This window comes from Astyanax mexicanus, chromosome 2, assembly GCF_023375975.1.
Source record: "Astyanax mexicanus isolate ESR-SI-001 chromosome 2, AstMex3_surface, whole genome shotgun sequence".
In the NCBI taxonomy this organism is placed as follows: domain Eukaryota; kingdom Metazoa; phylum Chordata; class Actinopteri; order Characiformes; family Acestrorhamphidae; genus Astyanax; species Astyanax mexicanus.
In genome coordinates this window covers 74,323,968-74,338,163 of record NC_064409.1, presented here as the reverse complement: position 1 = coordinate 74,338,163, position 14,196 = coordinate 74,323,968, and the positions used below count along the sequence as shown (strand labels likewise).

General features: G+C 39.6%; 2 protein-coding genes across 3 annotated transcripts in view; one reads left to right on the top strand and one right to left on the bottom strand.

Moving 5' to 3' along the window:
- Window positions 1-14,196, bottom strand: part of tmem65 (transmembrane protein 65) — a 238,354-nt gene that overhangs the window by 163,565 nt on the left and 60,593 nt on the right. The gene's annotated exons all lie outside the window — the stretch shown is intronic.
- Window positions 1-14,196, top strand: part of syngap1a (synaptic Ras GTPase activating protein 1a) — a 152,176-nt gene that overhangs the window by 106,683 nt on the left and 31,297 nt on the right. For both annotated transcript variants that reach the window (XM_049475240.1, XM_049475239.1), the window contains exons 5-8: window positions 2,234-2,355; window positions 8,311-8,464; window positions 8,588-8,686; window positions 12,692-12,931. In XM_049475240.1, the coding sequence (XP_049331197.1) occupies window positions 2,234-2,355; window positions 8,311-8,464; window positions 8,588-8,686; window positions 12,692-12,931 (615 nt within the window). The remainder of the gene's footprint in view (window positions 1-2,233; window positions 2,356-8,310; window positions 8,465-8,587; window positions 8,687-12,691; window positions 12,932-14,196) is intronic.

The following is a 14,196-nucleotide window of genomic DNA, read 5'->3' as shown; positions in this document are numbered from 1 at the left end:
AGTGATGAACTCTGCTGAAGCTACATGAAGGTTGGAGGTGTGTAGTGATGAACTCTGAAGCTACATGAAGTTTGGAGGTGTGTAGTGATGAACTCTGAAGCTATATGAAGTTTGGAGGTGTGTAGTGATGAACTCTGAAGCTACATGAAGTTTGGAGATGTGTAGTGATGAACTCTGAAGCTACATGAAGTTTGGAGGTGTGTAGTGATGAACTCTGCTGAAGCTACATGAAGTTTGGAGGTGTGTAGTGATGAACTAATCTGAAGCTACATGAAGTTTGGAGGTGTGTAGTGATGATGAACTCTGAAGCTACATGAAGTTTGGAGGTGTGTAGTGATGAACTCTGCTGAAGCTACATGAAGTTTGGAGGTGTGTAGTGATGAACTCTGCTGAAGCTACATGAAGTTTGGAGGTGTGTAGTGATGAACTCTGCTGAAGCTACATGAAGTTTGGAGGTGTGTAGTGATGAACTCTGAAGCTACATGAAGTTTGGAGGTGTGTAGTGATGAACTCTGAAGCTACATAAAGTTTGGAGGTGTGTAGTGATGAACTCTGAAGCTACATGAAGTTTGGAGGTGTGTAGTGATGAACTCTGCTGAAGCTACATAAAGTTTGGAGGTGTGTAGTGATGAACTCTGAAGCTACATGAAGTTTGGAGGTGTGTAGTGATGAACTCTGCTGAAGCTACATGAAGTTTGGAGGTGTGTAGTGATGAACTAATCTGAAGCTACATGAAGTTTGGAGGTGTGTAGTGATGAACTCTGCTGAAGCTACATGAAGTTTGGAGGTGTGTAGTGATGAACTCTGCTGAAGCTACATGAAGGTTGGAGGTGTGTAGTGATGAACTCTGAAGCTACATGAAGTTTGGAGGTGTGTAGTGATGAACTCTGAAGCTACATAAAGTTTGGAGGTGTGTAGTGATGAACTCTGAAGCTACATGAAGTTTGGAGGTGTGTAGTGATGAACTCTGCTGAAGCTACATAAAGTTTGGAGGTGTGTAGTGATGAACTCTGAAGCTACATGAAGTTTGGAGGTGTGTAGTGATGAACTCTGAAGCTACATGAAGTTTGGAGGTGTGTAGTGATGAACTCTGCTGAAGCTACATGAAGTTTGGATGTGTAGTGATGAACTCTGAACCCACATAAAGTTTGGAGGTGTGTAGTGATTCTTTTGCTGGAAAACTGCTCTATAGCTCCCCAGTACTACTTTTGTTTACACGGCGAGCTGAGAGATCCGGCATGGCGACATATGTTGAAGAAAGCGCCAGTGGACACGTAGCGATCTAATCCAGCGCTCCTTTTGTATGAAAATAGACTGCAAAATAGATGTTTATTGATAGTGCCCGCTTTATTATCCAGTGCGCCTTATTATCCAGTGTGCCTTATTATCCAGTGTGCCTTATTATCCAGTGCGACTTATAATCAAGTGTGCTTTATAATCCAGTGTGCTTTATAATCCAGTGTGCTTTATAATCCAGTGCGCTTTATTATCCAGTGTGCCTTATTATCCAGTGCGCTTTATTATCCAGTGTGCCTTATTATCCAGTGCGCCTTATAATCCAGTGCGCCTTATAATCCTGTGCGCCTTATAGTGCGAAAAATACAATAGCTTTCAAATAAAGTGTAACCAAAAAACGTAGTCACTTAATGTCACACCTACATTCAAACAGATAACACATTGGTGGTGGATGTTGGTGACCAGATGGGCATGGCACCTGCATCTGTGCAAATCTCCTTCAGCAGTGTTCTGCAGCAGTTCCTTCCTCTGGCACTGGTTACAGTGATTGTAATGTGTGTGAAGCCTGGTGTCCTTGACACTGCATTCAGACGCAGCAGTAAGCCACATTTTCATTTGTACCGTTACAGTGAAGTGATGTGTTTGCTTTCAGCAGCAGTTTGGAGAGGGGTGGGGTGAACGGTGTTTACGGGACAATTTTCACGCTTTGTAGAGAATAATGAGTCTATTTCCCTCTTTTGTCCTGTGTATTGTATCGTGGTGTGGTGGGACCCCCAGCGACTCACGGGCTCAGATTAGCTCAGCTTGTTTTCAAACTGTATGATTTTATGCAACCAAATCAAATATTCCCCCGACTTCTCCTTCACCAACTATCCCTCCCTCTCTCTCTTTGTCTCTTACTGTTTTTTTGCATATCTCTCTATCTGAGCTGTGTATCTGACTCTTATTGATTGTCTCTCTGTCTGTCTCTCTGTCTGTCTGTCTGTCTGTCTGTCAGAGCTTTCTTAGCCGCCGTCTGAAAAGCTCAATTAAGCGAGCGAAAAGCCAGCCCAAACTTGATCGTACCGGAAGCTTCCGCCACATGATTCTCCCACGATTCCGCAGTGCTGACCAGGAGAGGTATGATTTTCATATTACACTGACTCTTCACTCACAATTACCCTGCAACAATCCTTATCCTTATCAATTTTAATATTGATAAAGCTTAACCTCTTAAACTCCGCAGGAACACCGGTGGTTCCTGGCTCTTTCTCCTCATGGGTATAATTTAGCGACAACTCGGCATTGTTTGCATGTACAGTATTTACTGATTAGTAATACTTAGCGACCTTTTGTTGAATAGCACTTTTAGCCGATGCTCCCAACAAGCTTACAATGGTAGTGACTGAGGCATAGCATTTTTCCCATGCAACAGAATTTCTAATTTTACACCATTAACAAGCTCAACAGCATGCTTTTGTGTTTGTGTGTATGTATCTTGATATCTATTTTGTTCTATTCTATTTTTATTGTGTTCTTTCCTTTTTTTATCTATTTTATCTATATTTATCTGTTCTAACAACAGCTCTTGGGGGTAAACTGGACCGTGAGATCACAATTTCGTTCCACCTCTTGTACCACATGTGATGCGAATGACAATAAAGTGTCCATGAATCCTTGAATCAAAGTAGCTCCACACTTCAAATCCTTGAAGGTACTGTGTTTAAACATAGTGTTTTTAATAAACTATCTGTGTGCTTTCAAAGTTTTCAGTGCCTCATTTTAAAGGTTAGGACCCTCAGAATTCTACCAGTGAAGTTTGGAGCTACTTTGAGTTTGGTAATGATGTAAAAATACCAATATCACTAGCATTGTAAGCTTGATAAAAGCGCTGTATTTACAAATGCTTGGGGAGAACGAAGGTGTGCTACTCAACTAAAGTTCGTACTCGTTATCATGTTTCACTACAACAAAGTCAATTTCACACCAGATTTCTCCTTTAACTCTCAGTCTGGTCCCCTGACACTAGTGCTGGGCGATATGGGAAAAATCGTATATCACGATATGGAATTTTTTATATCACGATAACGACATATATCATGATATACAACATTTAAGTATGTTTTTAGTTATTCCTCAAAAAATATGACAAAATAATATCATTGCTTACTTTTTTCCAACTTTATTTCAAAGGGACATTAATCCCAACTTTCACAAGTGAGAATTACTACCTTTTAGTGCAGCAATATATATGTATCAAATGAAAACAGATGAGGTAGATGCAGTAGCTAATTGCGTCTCCATTGTCCAGCTCTCATGAGTTTAATAAAGTAAAGCATGCTGCAAACCGGCGTGTCCGTCAAATAACGTAAAGCGGCGTCATGTCGCAAAACCACATTATGAATTTTTTGCTAAGATTACTTTATTATCACTTATATAAACGCAGTTTATGTAAAGTGACCACGCCAATACATTTCATCGTAGCCTACTTTATATATTTGCATGAATAATGGATGAAATTACTGTAGAAACGTTAGGGACGATAGAAGGTAAGTAGCACGATAGACACTTTTCTATCCCCCCACGATATTTATCGTCATATCGCACAGCACTACCTAGCACCACTGCATTACTGTGTTTAAAGGGTTAAACGCAGCACAAATGCAGGACAGATGTTGGATATTTTGACTTACCAACAACTAACAGACTTAAACTTACAGTAAAAGGCAGCACCAGAAGCACCAAAACAGGTCCAGAAGTACATATCCACATTCCTGTAATCAGTAAAATCGCACAAGGAAAACATGGTGACACCCCTGTTCCTTACTAGTGTCGCATAATGCGCCATATACTCGGGCGACGTATGCATGAAAATAGACCAGAAAATAGATGTTCATTGATAGTGCTCCGTATATTATTCGGAAAACCTTCTTTTTGTCATGATTTAACTGCATCTTCAGCTCTGAGAGAGAATAACCTTCTCCTCTTGCTCGTCCGTGTGATTCCTGCTCAGGCTGAGTGCTGCTCTCTCCTCTGAGACTGCTGATGTTCTTTATATCAGCGAGGTGTGAACGACCTGTATCTGTAGAAGTGTGCGGTGACCTTCACCCTGTCAGACGCTCGGAGCAGCTGTAGGACAGCGGTGAAACCTGATGATGCTGCACTGGGAATACACAATGTTCACAGCACTGCAGAACGCTCAGTGCGGTTATACGTCAGTGTGCCCTGTTTTCAGCTAGAGTAGATAGTATCAGCACATGGTTATGTTTTGTGAAGAGCTCATAACTTGGAAAACCTACATTATCATTCTTTTATTATGGTGACAAAGCAGTGCTAACTACACTCATTGTCATTGACCCACCCCAATAAATCTTGTCGAGTAGTTACACAGTCCAGACTATCAGACTTTAAAATAAGACTACCTTTATAAAGGGTTTATAAATGGCTTACAATTAGTTTATTAATGGTTATAAATTAGGTTGTAAATGCCTTAAAAATCCTTAATAATAAGTTATAAGTAGAAAGGGCAACAATATAGATGGCTGTGGGTTCACTATTTGGCAAACAACAGGTCATTGTTGCCCTTTCTACGTATGTGTTATAACTGATTATTAATGATTTATAAAGCATTTACAACCAAATTACTAACCATTAATAAACTAATTGTAAACCATTTATAAACCCTTTATAAAGGTAGTCTTATTATAAAGTGGTACCAACATATTTAATTGGAATTTAATGTGAGAGATCACACAAAGTGATATACATTGTGAAGTGGAAAGAAAATTATGCATGATTCAAAACTTTTTTTACAAATAAAAAACTGAAAAATGTGGTGTGCAAAATTATTGTTAAGAATCATGCATCATTTTCTTTCCGCTTCACAATTGTGTACAATTGTATACACTTTGTGTTGGTGTTTCACATTCAATTCCAATGAAATATATTTATGTTTGTGGTTGTAATGTGAGAAAATATGGAAATGTTGTCCCGAAGAGAAAAAGTGGCTTTGCTCACTGAGTGAGTAGAATGCCCTTCCTCTCCCCCTTCGCTGTTCCTGGCCAGTGTTAACTGATGTAGCAGAATTAGTGTTCTCCTCCAAGCGTGTTTAGCTGTGCCGTGATGTTCTGTAAGCTGCAGTTAGAAAAGAAGGAGCAATTGTCTGGCTTTATGTGACTCAGAGGAAGCACAGGCCAAAATTCACCCTCCCAAAACATGTAATAATGTATGATAGTGGGAGTTATTGCTACTAGGAGGGAATTGTGACTAATGACTAAACCATATACAGGGGCTGGACAATGAAACTGAAACACCTGGTTTTAGAGCACAATAATTTATTGTCCTGACGGACAGTTCTGGTGGAAACAGGAGAGTTGAGGTGCACATTGAATTCTGCCGTGATTTGAGCAGTCGTGGTTTTATGTTTTTTTGGATACAATTCGTGTTAGCACCCGAACATCCCTTTCAGACAGCTTCCTCTTACAGCGTCCACAGTTAATCCTGTTGGATGTGGTTGGTGCTTCTTGGTGGTATGCTGACATTACCCTGGATACCGTGGCTCTTGATACATCACAAAGACTTGCTGTCTTGGTCACAGATGCGCCAGCAAGACATGCACCACCAATTTGTCCTCTTTTGAACTCTGGTATGTCTCCCATAATGTTGTGTGCATTGCAATATTTATAGCAAAACTGTGCTCTGACCCTGCTAATTGAACCTTCACACTCTGCTCTTACTGGTGCAATGTGTAATTAATGAAGATTGGCCACCAGGCTGCTCCAATTTAGCCATGAAACCTCCCACACTAAAATGACAGGTGTTTCAGTTTCATTGTCCAACCCCTGTATGGTCCAATCTGAAAATTTTGAATTCATTGTTTTTGTGACAGCTCACAGCTCATTTACACACATCTGCCTTTCCAGCTTGAAGCTATTTAGCCCATTTACTCTGGTGTTACTGGGACCGTTGGTTTAACTACACCCTAGTGTCCTATTTACCACATTCAGATGGTTTGGACGCCATTACGAGGCATAAAAGCATCCTGTGTAAAGCTTCAGCTGGAGACCAGCAGTAGTGAAGTTGCTAAAAATAAAGAATTCTCTGCAGCCAGTGTTTACCCGACCTCTGGTTTATACTAATAAAACCTAATGCGCCAATAAAACAACACCTGACACATAACGCTGTTAGGGAAAAGAAAGAAGCTGGGCGTCCTAACAAAAATGAATCACATGCATCAATCTTTCTCTAATGCTCTCTTTGTTGCTCATCCTTGTGTCTTATTAACAACATCAGTCCAGTCAGGTAAGGATAACACCAGTCTGTGAGAGAGTTATCGTCCACTATCGTCCACTTTCCATGAACTTTGTGCCTCAATCCTGCCCAGGCAGGACACAACACTGACTCCCCCATATCTCAGGATGACCCCTGGTGGATGTCTGTGGGTGATTGGAGCTGGTTCAGCAGAAATACTGAAAGATCAGGACATTTTCATTGACCATCAGAATCAAAGGGCCCTTATATTATAATTTTTTAGGTAGAATTGGGAAATTCTGACTAAATACACTGTTTAAAGTGCTGGTTTTTTCTATGTTGTAAATGAATACTGAAGTCATTCAGACTATGAAGGAACACATAAGGAATCATGTAGTAACTTAAAAGTGTTCAACAAACCAAAATACTCTGTTAACTGAGGATGATGACTCTGATAAACTTATGCTGAGCAACAGAAGGAACTCCTGATGAGTGCCAGTTTCATCATAGCGTTTTTGATGGTCTTTGCGGTGACTGCACTTGAGGATAGTTTAAAGTCTTTATTATTAGCAGTTCTTGCTTCTCATAATATGTATTAGAACATTACTCAAATATTCACTATTCACTGTATACCTGTAACTCTACCTCTTCACTATCTTACAACTGATGCTCTCAAACACTTTATTAAGAGACAAGAAATACAAGTCATTAACTCTTGATGAGTTCAGCACAGCTGTTAACTGAAAGCCTGAAATGCCAGGTGACTCATAAATCTGACTGAGAAAATCCAGGCAAGATTTGCAAGAGGTGCTTCTTTGAAAAATCTAAATTATGAAAATATTGTTTTTTTTTTTGTTTTTTTTTTACTAAATAATTTGTAAATATGTTTTCTTCATAATTTGAATTATTTTAGTGTTAATCTACGATGCAGTGTTTAGTTAGATTGGATCCAGTTCATATCATGTAATTTTGCAGTATGTTTTTTAGAACCAGACCAAGACCACCACTTCTCAAAGTTCATAGTGTGGTTGTTTTTGGTCCACATCCAAATATGATTATTGTAATTTCACCTTCCCAGACTAATTACACCAGGAGTTTGAAGGGTTTAAAGATTTTATAATAATAATTCGAGTTTGTCCTACAGGGGTTGGACAATGAAACTGAAACACCTGTCATTTTAGTGTGCGAGCCACGGTATCCAGGGTAATGACACCATACCACCAAGAAGGACCAACCACATCCAACAGGATTAACTGTGGACGCTGTAAGAGGAAGCTGTCTGAAAGGGATGTTCGGGTGCTAACCCGGATTGTATCCAAAAAACATAAAACCACGGCTGATCAAATCACGGCAGAATTCAATGTGCACCTCAACTCTCCTGTTTCCACCAGAACTGTCCGTCACCACAATCAATTATTGTGGTCTAAAACCAGGTGTTTCAGTTTCATTGTCCAACCCCTGTTGTTTTGTTGTATTAACTGTCTTTAGGGAAGACTTTCTCCTAGATTTTATAGCATTGCTGTGAGGATTTGATTGAATTCAGAGACAAAACCTAGTGTTATTGAGGTCTGGATTCTGGATGTTGGATGATCACCACCCCACCACATCCCCAATTCCCCAACTCAATATCCCATGCAGAAGAATTGGATGGAGCTCCATCGTTCCAGAGAACACAGTTCCTTTACTGCTCCACAGCTCAATACTTGGGAAGCTTCATACCCCTCTAGCCCACACCTGGACATTGGGCATATTCTATTGGCAATATTTTTCTACAGCGACTATACATGCTCTCTCTCTCTCTCTCTCTCTCTCTCTCTCTCTCTCTCTTTCTCTCTCTCTCTGCAGAACGCGTCTGATGCAGAGCTTTAAGGAGTCCCACTCCCATGAGTCTTTGCTGTCCCCGAGCAGCGCGGCCGAGGCGCTGGACCTCACGCTGGACGAGGATGCCATCATCAAACCCGTCCACTCCAGCATCCTCGGCCAGGAGTACTGCTTTGAGGTGTGTGTGTGTGTGTCTGTGTGTATCTATGTGTGTGTGCCCTCAGTAAAAATAACCAAGCATTAGCCCTACATCTGACCATCTGAACAACTGTGTGTGTGTGTCTTTGTTCGTGACCTTCAGGTAACAACAGCCTCGGGCACAAAGTGTTTTGCCTGCCGTTCGGCAGCTGAGAGGGACAAGTGGATAGAGAACCTGCAGCGAGCTGTTAAACCCAACAAGGTGAGGACCCAACACACATCGATCACAGTCCCTCAACCCCCTAAATCACAGCCCACCTAGCACAACTAGCGTTCAAAAGGCTACAGATACGGTTACAGATAAAACTATATGGCCAAAAGCATCTGTTGGCCTGCATTGCATTTGGTGCACACTGCACTGTTCACTGTGTGTGGTAATACTAGCATTTTTGTTACATATTTAGATACAATATTAGATTTATTAGATGAAGTAATGTTAAATACCTGCACAACTTCAGAAATGGAATGTCTCATTCATCTGCACCCACTACCAGACCTCACTCCAACTCCCATAATTCACATAACTGTGCCACGAACACTGTCTGTATATACAGTACCATTCAAAAGTTTGGACACACCAATTAAGTGTTTTTTTTTTATTATTTAAAAATGTTCTGCATTTTAGTTTGATACTGAAGTTATCCAAAATATGAAGAAAAACATATGGAATTATTAAGTAAACAAAACATGTTTAAAGTGTCTCTTAAAGTGTTTGAGAGCATCAGTTGTAAAGTAGTGAAGAGGTAGAGTTACAGGTATACAGTGAATAGTGAATATTTGAGTAATGTTCTAATCCAGATTACGAGAAGCAAGAACTACTCAACTAAGTAAAGAAAAACATACTTTAAGAAATGAAGGCCAGGCAATCCAAAACATTTCAAGAACTTCCCAATAGTGATATTTATTATTTTTTTTATTTTTAGCTCTTTTTTTTTACTAATAATGAACAAATTTGCTGAATTTAAATGAACATTTTTAGCACTGTTAAGGTCTATAGCATCTCTGTCCAGCCATTTGAAAGTGCAGATGCAAAGACCATCAAAAACGTAATGATGAAACTGGCTCTCATCAGGTTCAGACCAGGAAAGGAAGAGTAAGAGTTTCCTCTGTTGTACAGGATAAGTTTATTAGAGTTAACAGCTCCCCAGAAAAGAACATGTAAATGCTTCACACCTTTAAGTTACTACATGATTCCTTATGTGTTCCTTCATATATATTCATTTACAGCTCTGGAGAAAATGATAAGACTTCAGTTTCTAAACCAGTTTTTCTGATTTTGCTATTTATAGGTTTATGTTTGAGTAAAATGAACATTGTTGTTTTATTCTAAAAACTACGGACAAAATCTTTCCCAAATTCCAAATAAAAATATTGTGATTTACAGCATTTATCTGCAGAAAATGAGAAATGGCTGAAATAACAAAAAAAGATGCAAAAAAAGAGCCTTCAGACCTCAAATAGTGCAAAGAAAACAAGTTCATATTCATAGTTTTAAGAGTTCAGAATTTAATATTTGTTGGAATAACCCTGGTTCTTAATCACAGTTGTATGTATCTTGGCATCATGTTCTCCTCCACCAGTCTTACACACTGCTTTTGGATAACTTTATGCCACTCCTGGTGCAAAAACTCAAGCAGTTCAGCTTGGTTTGATGGTGAATATGATATAAGCTTTTAATAGATTAGTTTTAGATTAGTTTTAGATTACTTTATTATAAATAGTATATTAAGTTATATATAGACCTGATTACACCACTTGTAATTCAGATTTGGTGATGCAAGCTGTCTAGAGTTTGGTTCGTTTGGATGCGTCAGTGCTGGTAGATGGGTTCGGACGCCCTGACTGTTGCTATGGCCTTCCAGGTTGTCAGACAGTGATGTCAAAATGTCAGACTGTAATTCCTGCAATGTGCAGGACACTGACAGACTCTTTTTATACCAAATGTCAGGCTGGTGTTAAATATCCGCCAGTCACTCAAACGCCTGTGCCAGCTCAGAGCTCCTTTGTGTGAATGTAGCCTGGAAAATAATTTAGTATAAAGATCAAATTCCTTCAGAGAACTCAGATTCAAAGACACAGTGTTGTGGGATATCACTAAACATTTGTGAACCTCAAAATAGTGCACTATGTAGTGAATAGGTCACAGTTTGGAACCCAGCTACTCTTATACGTGTAACTTGAAAGGATTTCATACAAGCATAAATGTTATTACACTTACATTGCTTAAATCAGCTTTATGGACTTTAAAGGAGAACTCTGGTGTGAAATGGACTATTAAAACGTGATAAAAAGTACTTAACTTTGTTTAATATCCCTCCTCAGCTCTCCTGCAGCTTTCTAAGATCCAGTATTTTGTGCACTTTGCCCAAACAGGCTTTAGCATAAGTGAGATGGGGCATATTTTGCACCTGCAGTAAGAGCAGAGTGTGAAGGTTCAATTAGCAGGGTAAGAGCACAGTTTTGCTCAAAATACTGCAATGCACACAACATTATGGGTGACATACCAGAGTTCAAAAGAGGAAATTGTTGGTGCACATCTTGCTGGGGCATCTGTGACCAAGACAGCAAGTCTTTGTGATGCATCAAGAGCCACGGTATCCAGGGTAATGTCAGCATACCACCAAGAAGTACCAACCACATCCAACAGGATTAACTGTGGACGCTGTAAGAGGAAGCTGTCTGAAAGGGATGTTTGGGTGCTAACCCGGATTGTATCCAAAAAACATAAAACCACGGCTGCTCAAATCACGCAGAATTCAATGTGCACCTCAACTCTCCTGTTTCCACCAGAACTGTCCGTCACCACAATAAATTATTGTGCTCTAAAACCAGGTGTTTCAGTCTCATTGTCCAACCCTTGTAGCTCCACAATTCATTGGTAGAATCTGGAGAGCCCTGACATTTAAAATGAGGCATTAAGAACTTTAAAACTGCACAAGAAGTTTATTAAAAACACTTTTTACATCCCATAGCGTAGGTAAATCTCTGGGTTTCACAATAAGTCAACCATTGAGCACGAATGAATAGATAAGATAGTTGAAGAGATTGCAAAATTATTTTCTTGGAAATGCATGAAATCCAGCTGTTTCCAGCTGAAAATATCTGGTTAATGTCGATATTAGAATGCAAAGAACCAACAACAAATTACATAAACATTGCTCAAATGTTTTACTATTCGTTTTTATGGGAGGTAAACAGTGGCTTTTAATAAACTTCTCACGCAGTTTAAAAGTTCTAAATACCTTGTTTTAAATGTCAGGATTCTTCCTATGAGGTGGGGAGCTACTTTGGGCCTGAATAGCAGTGAAAAAGTGATTTATCTGCAGGCGCAAAATATGCCCCATCTCACTCATTCTAAAGCCTGTTTGGGCAAAGAGCACAAAATACTGGATTTCAGAAAGCTGCAGGAGAGCTGAGGAGGGATATTCCACAAAGGTAAATCCTTTCAATCACGTTTTAATGCACCCAAGTCAATTTCACACCAGAGTTCTCCTTTAAAGGATGCACTTTGTTAACTGGGATAGCTTTCATATTTTCAGTTTTCTGAATTATTTACCTGTGTTTGATTATTTATTAGCAGGAAGCTCTCAGAATTCTCTCAGAAGTCAAGCAGGAGCTGGCAACCCAGCCTGAGACTCATTATCCTGCACAGACTGGGGATTTCTAACAGAAAGTTTTCTAATTAAAAGAAATTATTCACCTGAAACTGAAACTGACAATGAGCAGAAGTTATGGAGGACCATGTAGTCAGAACTCATTTGCATCAGTGGCAGCATTAATCACCTGAACTGCAGGCGTATTATTCAGTTATTTATCATAATGCAGAAACTGTGGTGAATTATTGAATTATTTGGCAGCTGTTTGTTTTCACATATATTGAGGAGTCCCACAGGGTTCTATTTTAGGACCCATCACACTGATGTTAATCATGGTGGTGTTGTAGTCGGTAGGCTTATTTATCTTAAAGGTTTGTTGTCTGAGCTGGGAATGACATCACACCCAAGATGATTACGTTTAGGTTTAACATTCCAATAATTTTACACCATTTCTAAACATTTTCAAAATGACTTTAAAGGTTTTCATAACTGGGTTGACAGGTCTTCATCTGAGTTTTATTGTGAATATACAGCTCTGTAAAAAAAATGCAAAGACCACTTTAGTTGTATATAATATTTTCCAATTTGTAATAATTCTGTTTCTACTGCAGGATAACAGTCGACGTGTGGACAATGTTCTCAAGTTGTGGATCATCGAGGCGCGGGACCTCCCCCCTAAAAAGCGATATTACTGCGAGCTGTGTCTGGACGACATGCTGTATGCCCGCACCACCAGCAAGCCTCGCACCGACACCGTGTTCTGGGGCGAGCACTTCGAGTTCAACAACCTCCCCGCCATCCGCAGCCTGCGCCTGCACCTCTACAAGGAGACGGACAAGAAGAGACGCAAGGTCTGAACGCTAGATGTGGTTTAGCTCATTAGAGTCATTAAGTCATCCAAACTATAAAGAAAAACATGGAATTATTACGTACTAAACAAAAAAGTTTTAAACAAACCAGAATATGTTTTATATTTTACACTTCTTTCTAAGATGACAGTTTTACACATCTTGGCTGTATTTTCTTAGTCAGCTTTATGAGGTAGAGTCACCTGGAATTCAGGCTTTCAGTTAACAGCTGTGCTGAACTCATCAAGAGTTAATTACTTGAATTTCTTGCCTCTTAATGTATTTGAGAGCATCAGTTGCAAAGTTGTGAAGAGGTAGAGTTACAGGTATACAGTGAATAGCTCTATTTAAGTAATGTTCTAATACATAAAGAACTACTCAACTAAGTAGAGAAAAAAACTGTATCGTCAAGTTCAATGACTTGCTATGAGAAGTAAGAACGACTCAACTCACTCAACCATAATTTCCAGGCTATCTAGTGCAACTAAATGTAAGTCGCACCCAGTAGAAAAAATGAATTTGTAGAAAATAATAATCGTTTTTCGACTCCCCGGCAGAATCTGACTCCCTTTTGTGAGCACGCGTGTCACGTAAACATGTGGTCGCTAGAGGTTACATTATGACTGTTGGTTATAATGTTTTGATAAATTATTTCTCGCCGCTTTTTATCCAAGCCTTCCAATCAGCTCAGAGCACCACTTTAAAAGTTTCAGTGCTTCAGAGTTGCAGAGTGCAGAGTGCAATTACAAAAGTTTGGGACCACATTTTAACTCCACCCCTTATCAATCAACCGCCCTATAAAAAACAGCTCTACCTAGCTTTTGTGACGAAAGTTCGCAAACCGACCACCATTTCCCTTTCATCCACTCTACTACCATTTTTTTAAAGAGGGGATATACAGTAACTGCAGGCTCCTTCAGCTAAGCAGTTCAAAACTCCAGCCCAAAAATTCTCAAGCCCCCCCCCCACCCTTTTTTCTTTCATTCCATTAATTCTCTCAAGCATGGTCCGCACTTAGCTAAACATATATTAGCTGCATCATTAAATAAGTCGCAGTGTTCAAACCGTGTGCAAAAAGTAGTAGCTTATAGCCCGGAAAGTAAAGAAAAAAAAGTATCCTCAAGTGCAGTCAACGCAAAGACCATCAAAAATATTAGGATGAAACTGGCCCTCATCAGGACCACTCAAGGAAAGGAAGAGCAAGAGTTTCCTCTGTTGTACAGGATAAGTTCATCAGAGTTACCAGACTCAAAAACTGCAAGTTAACA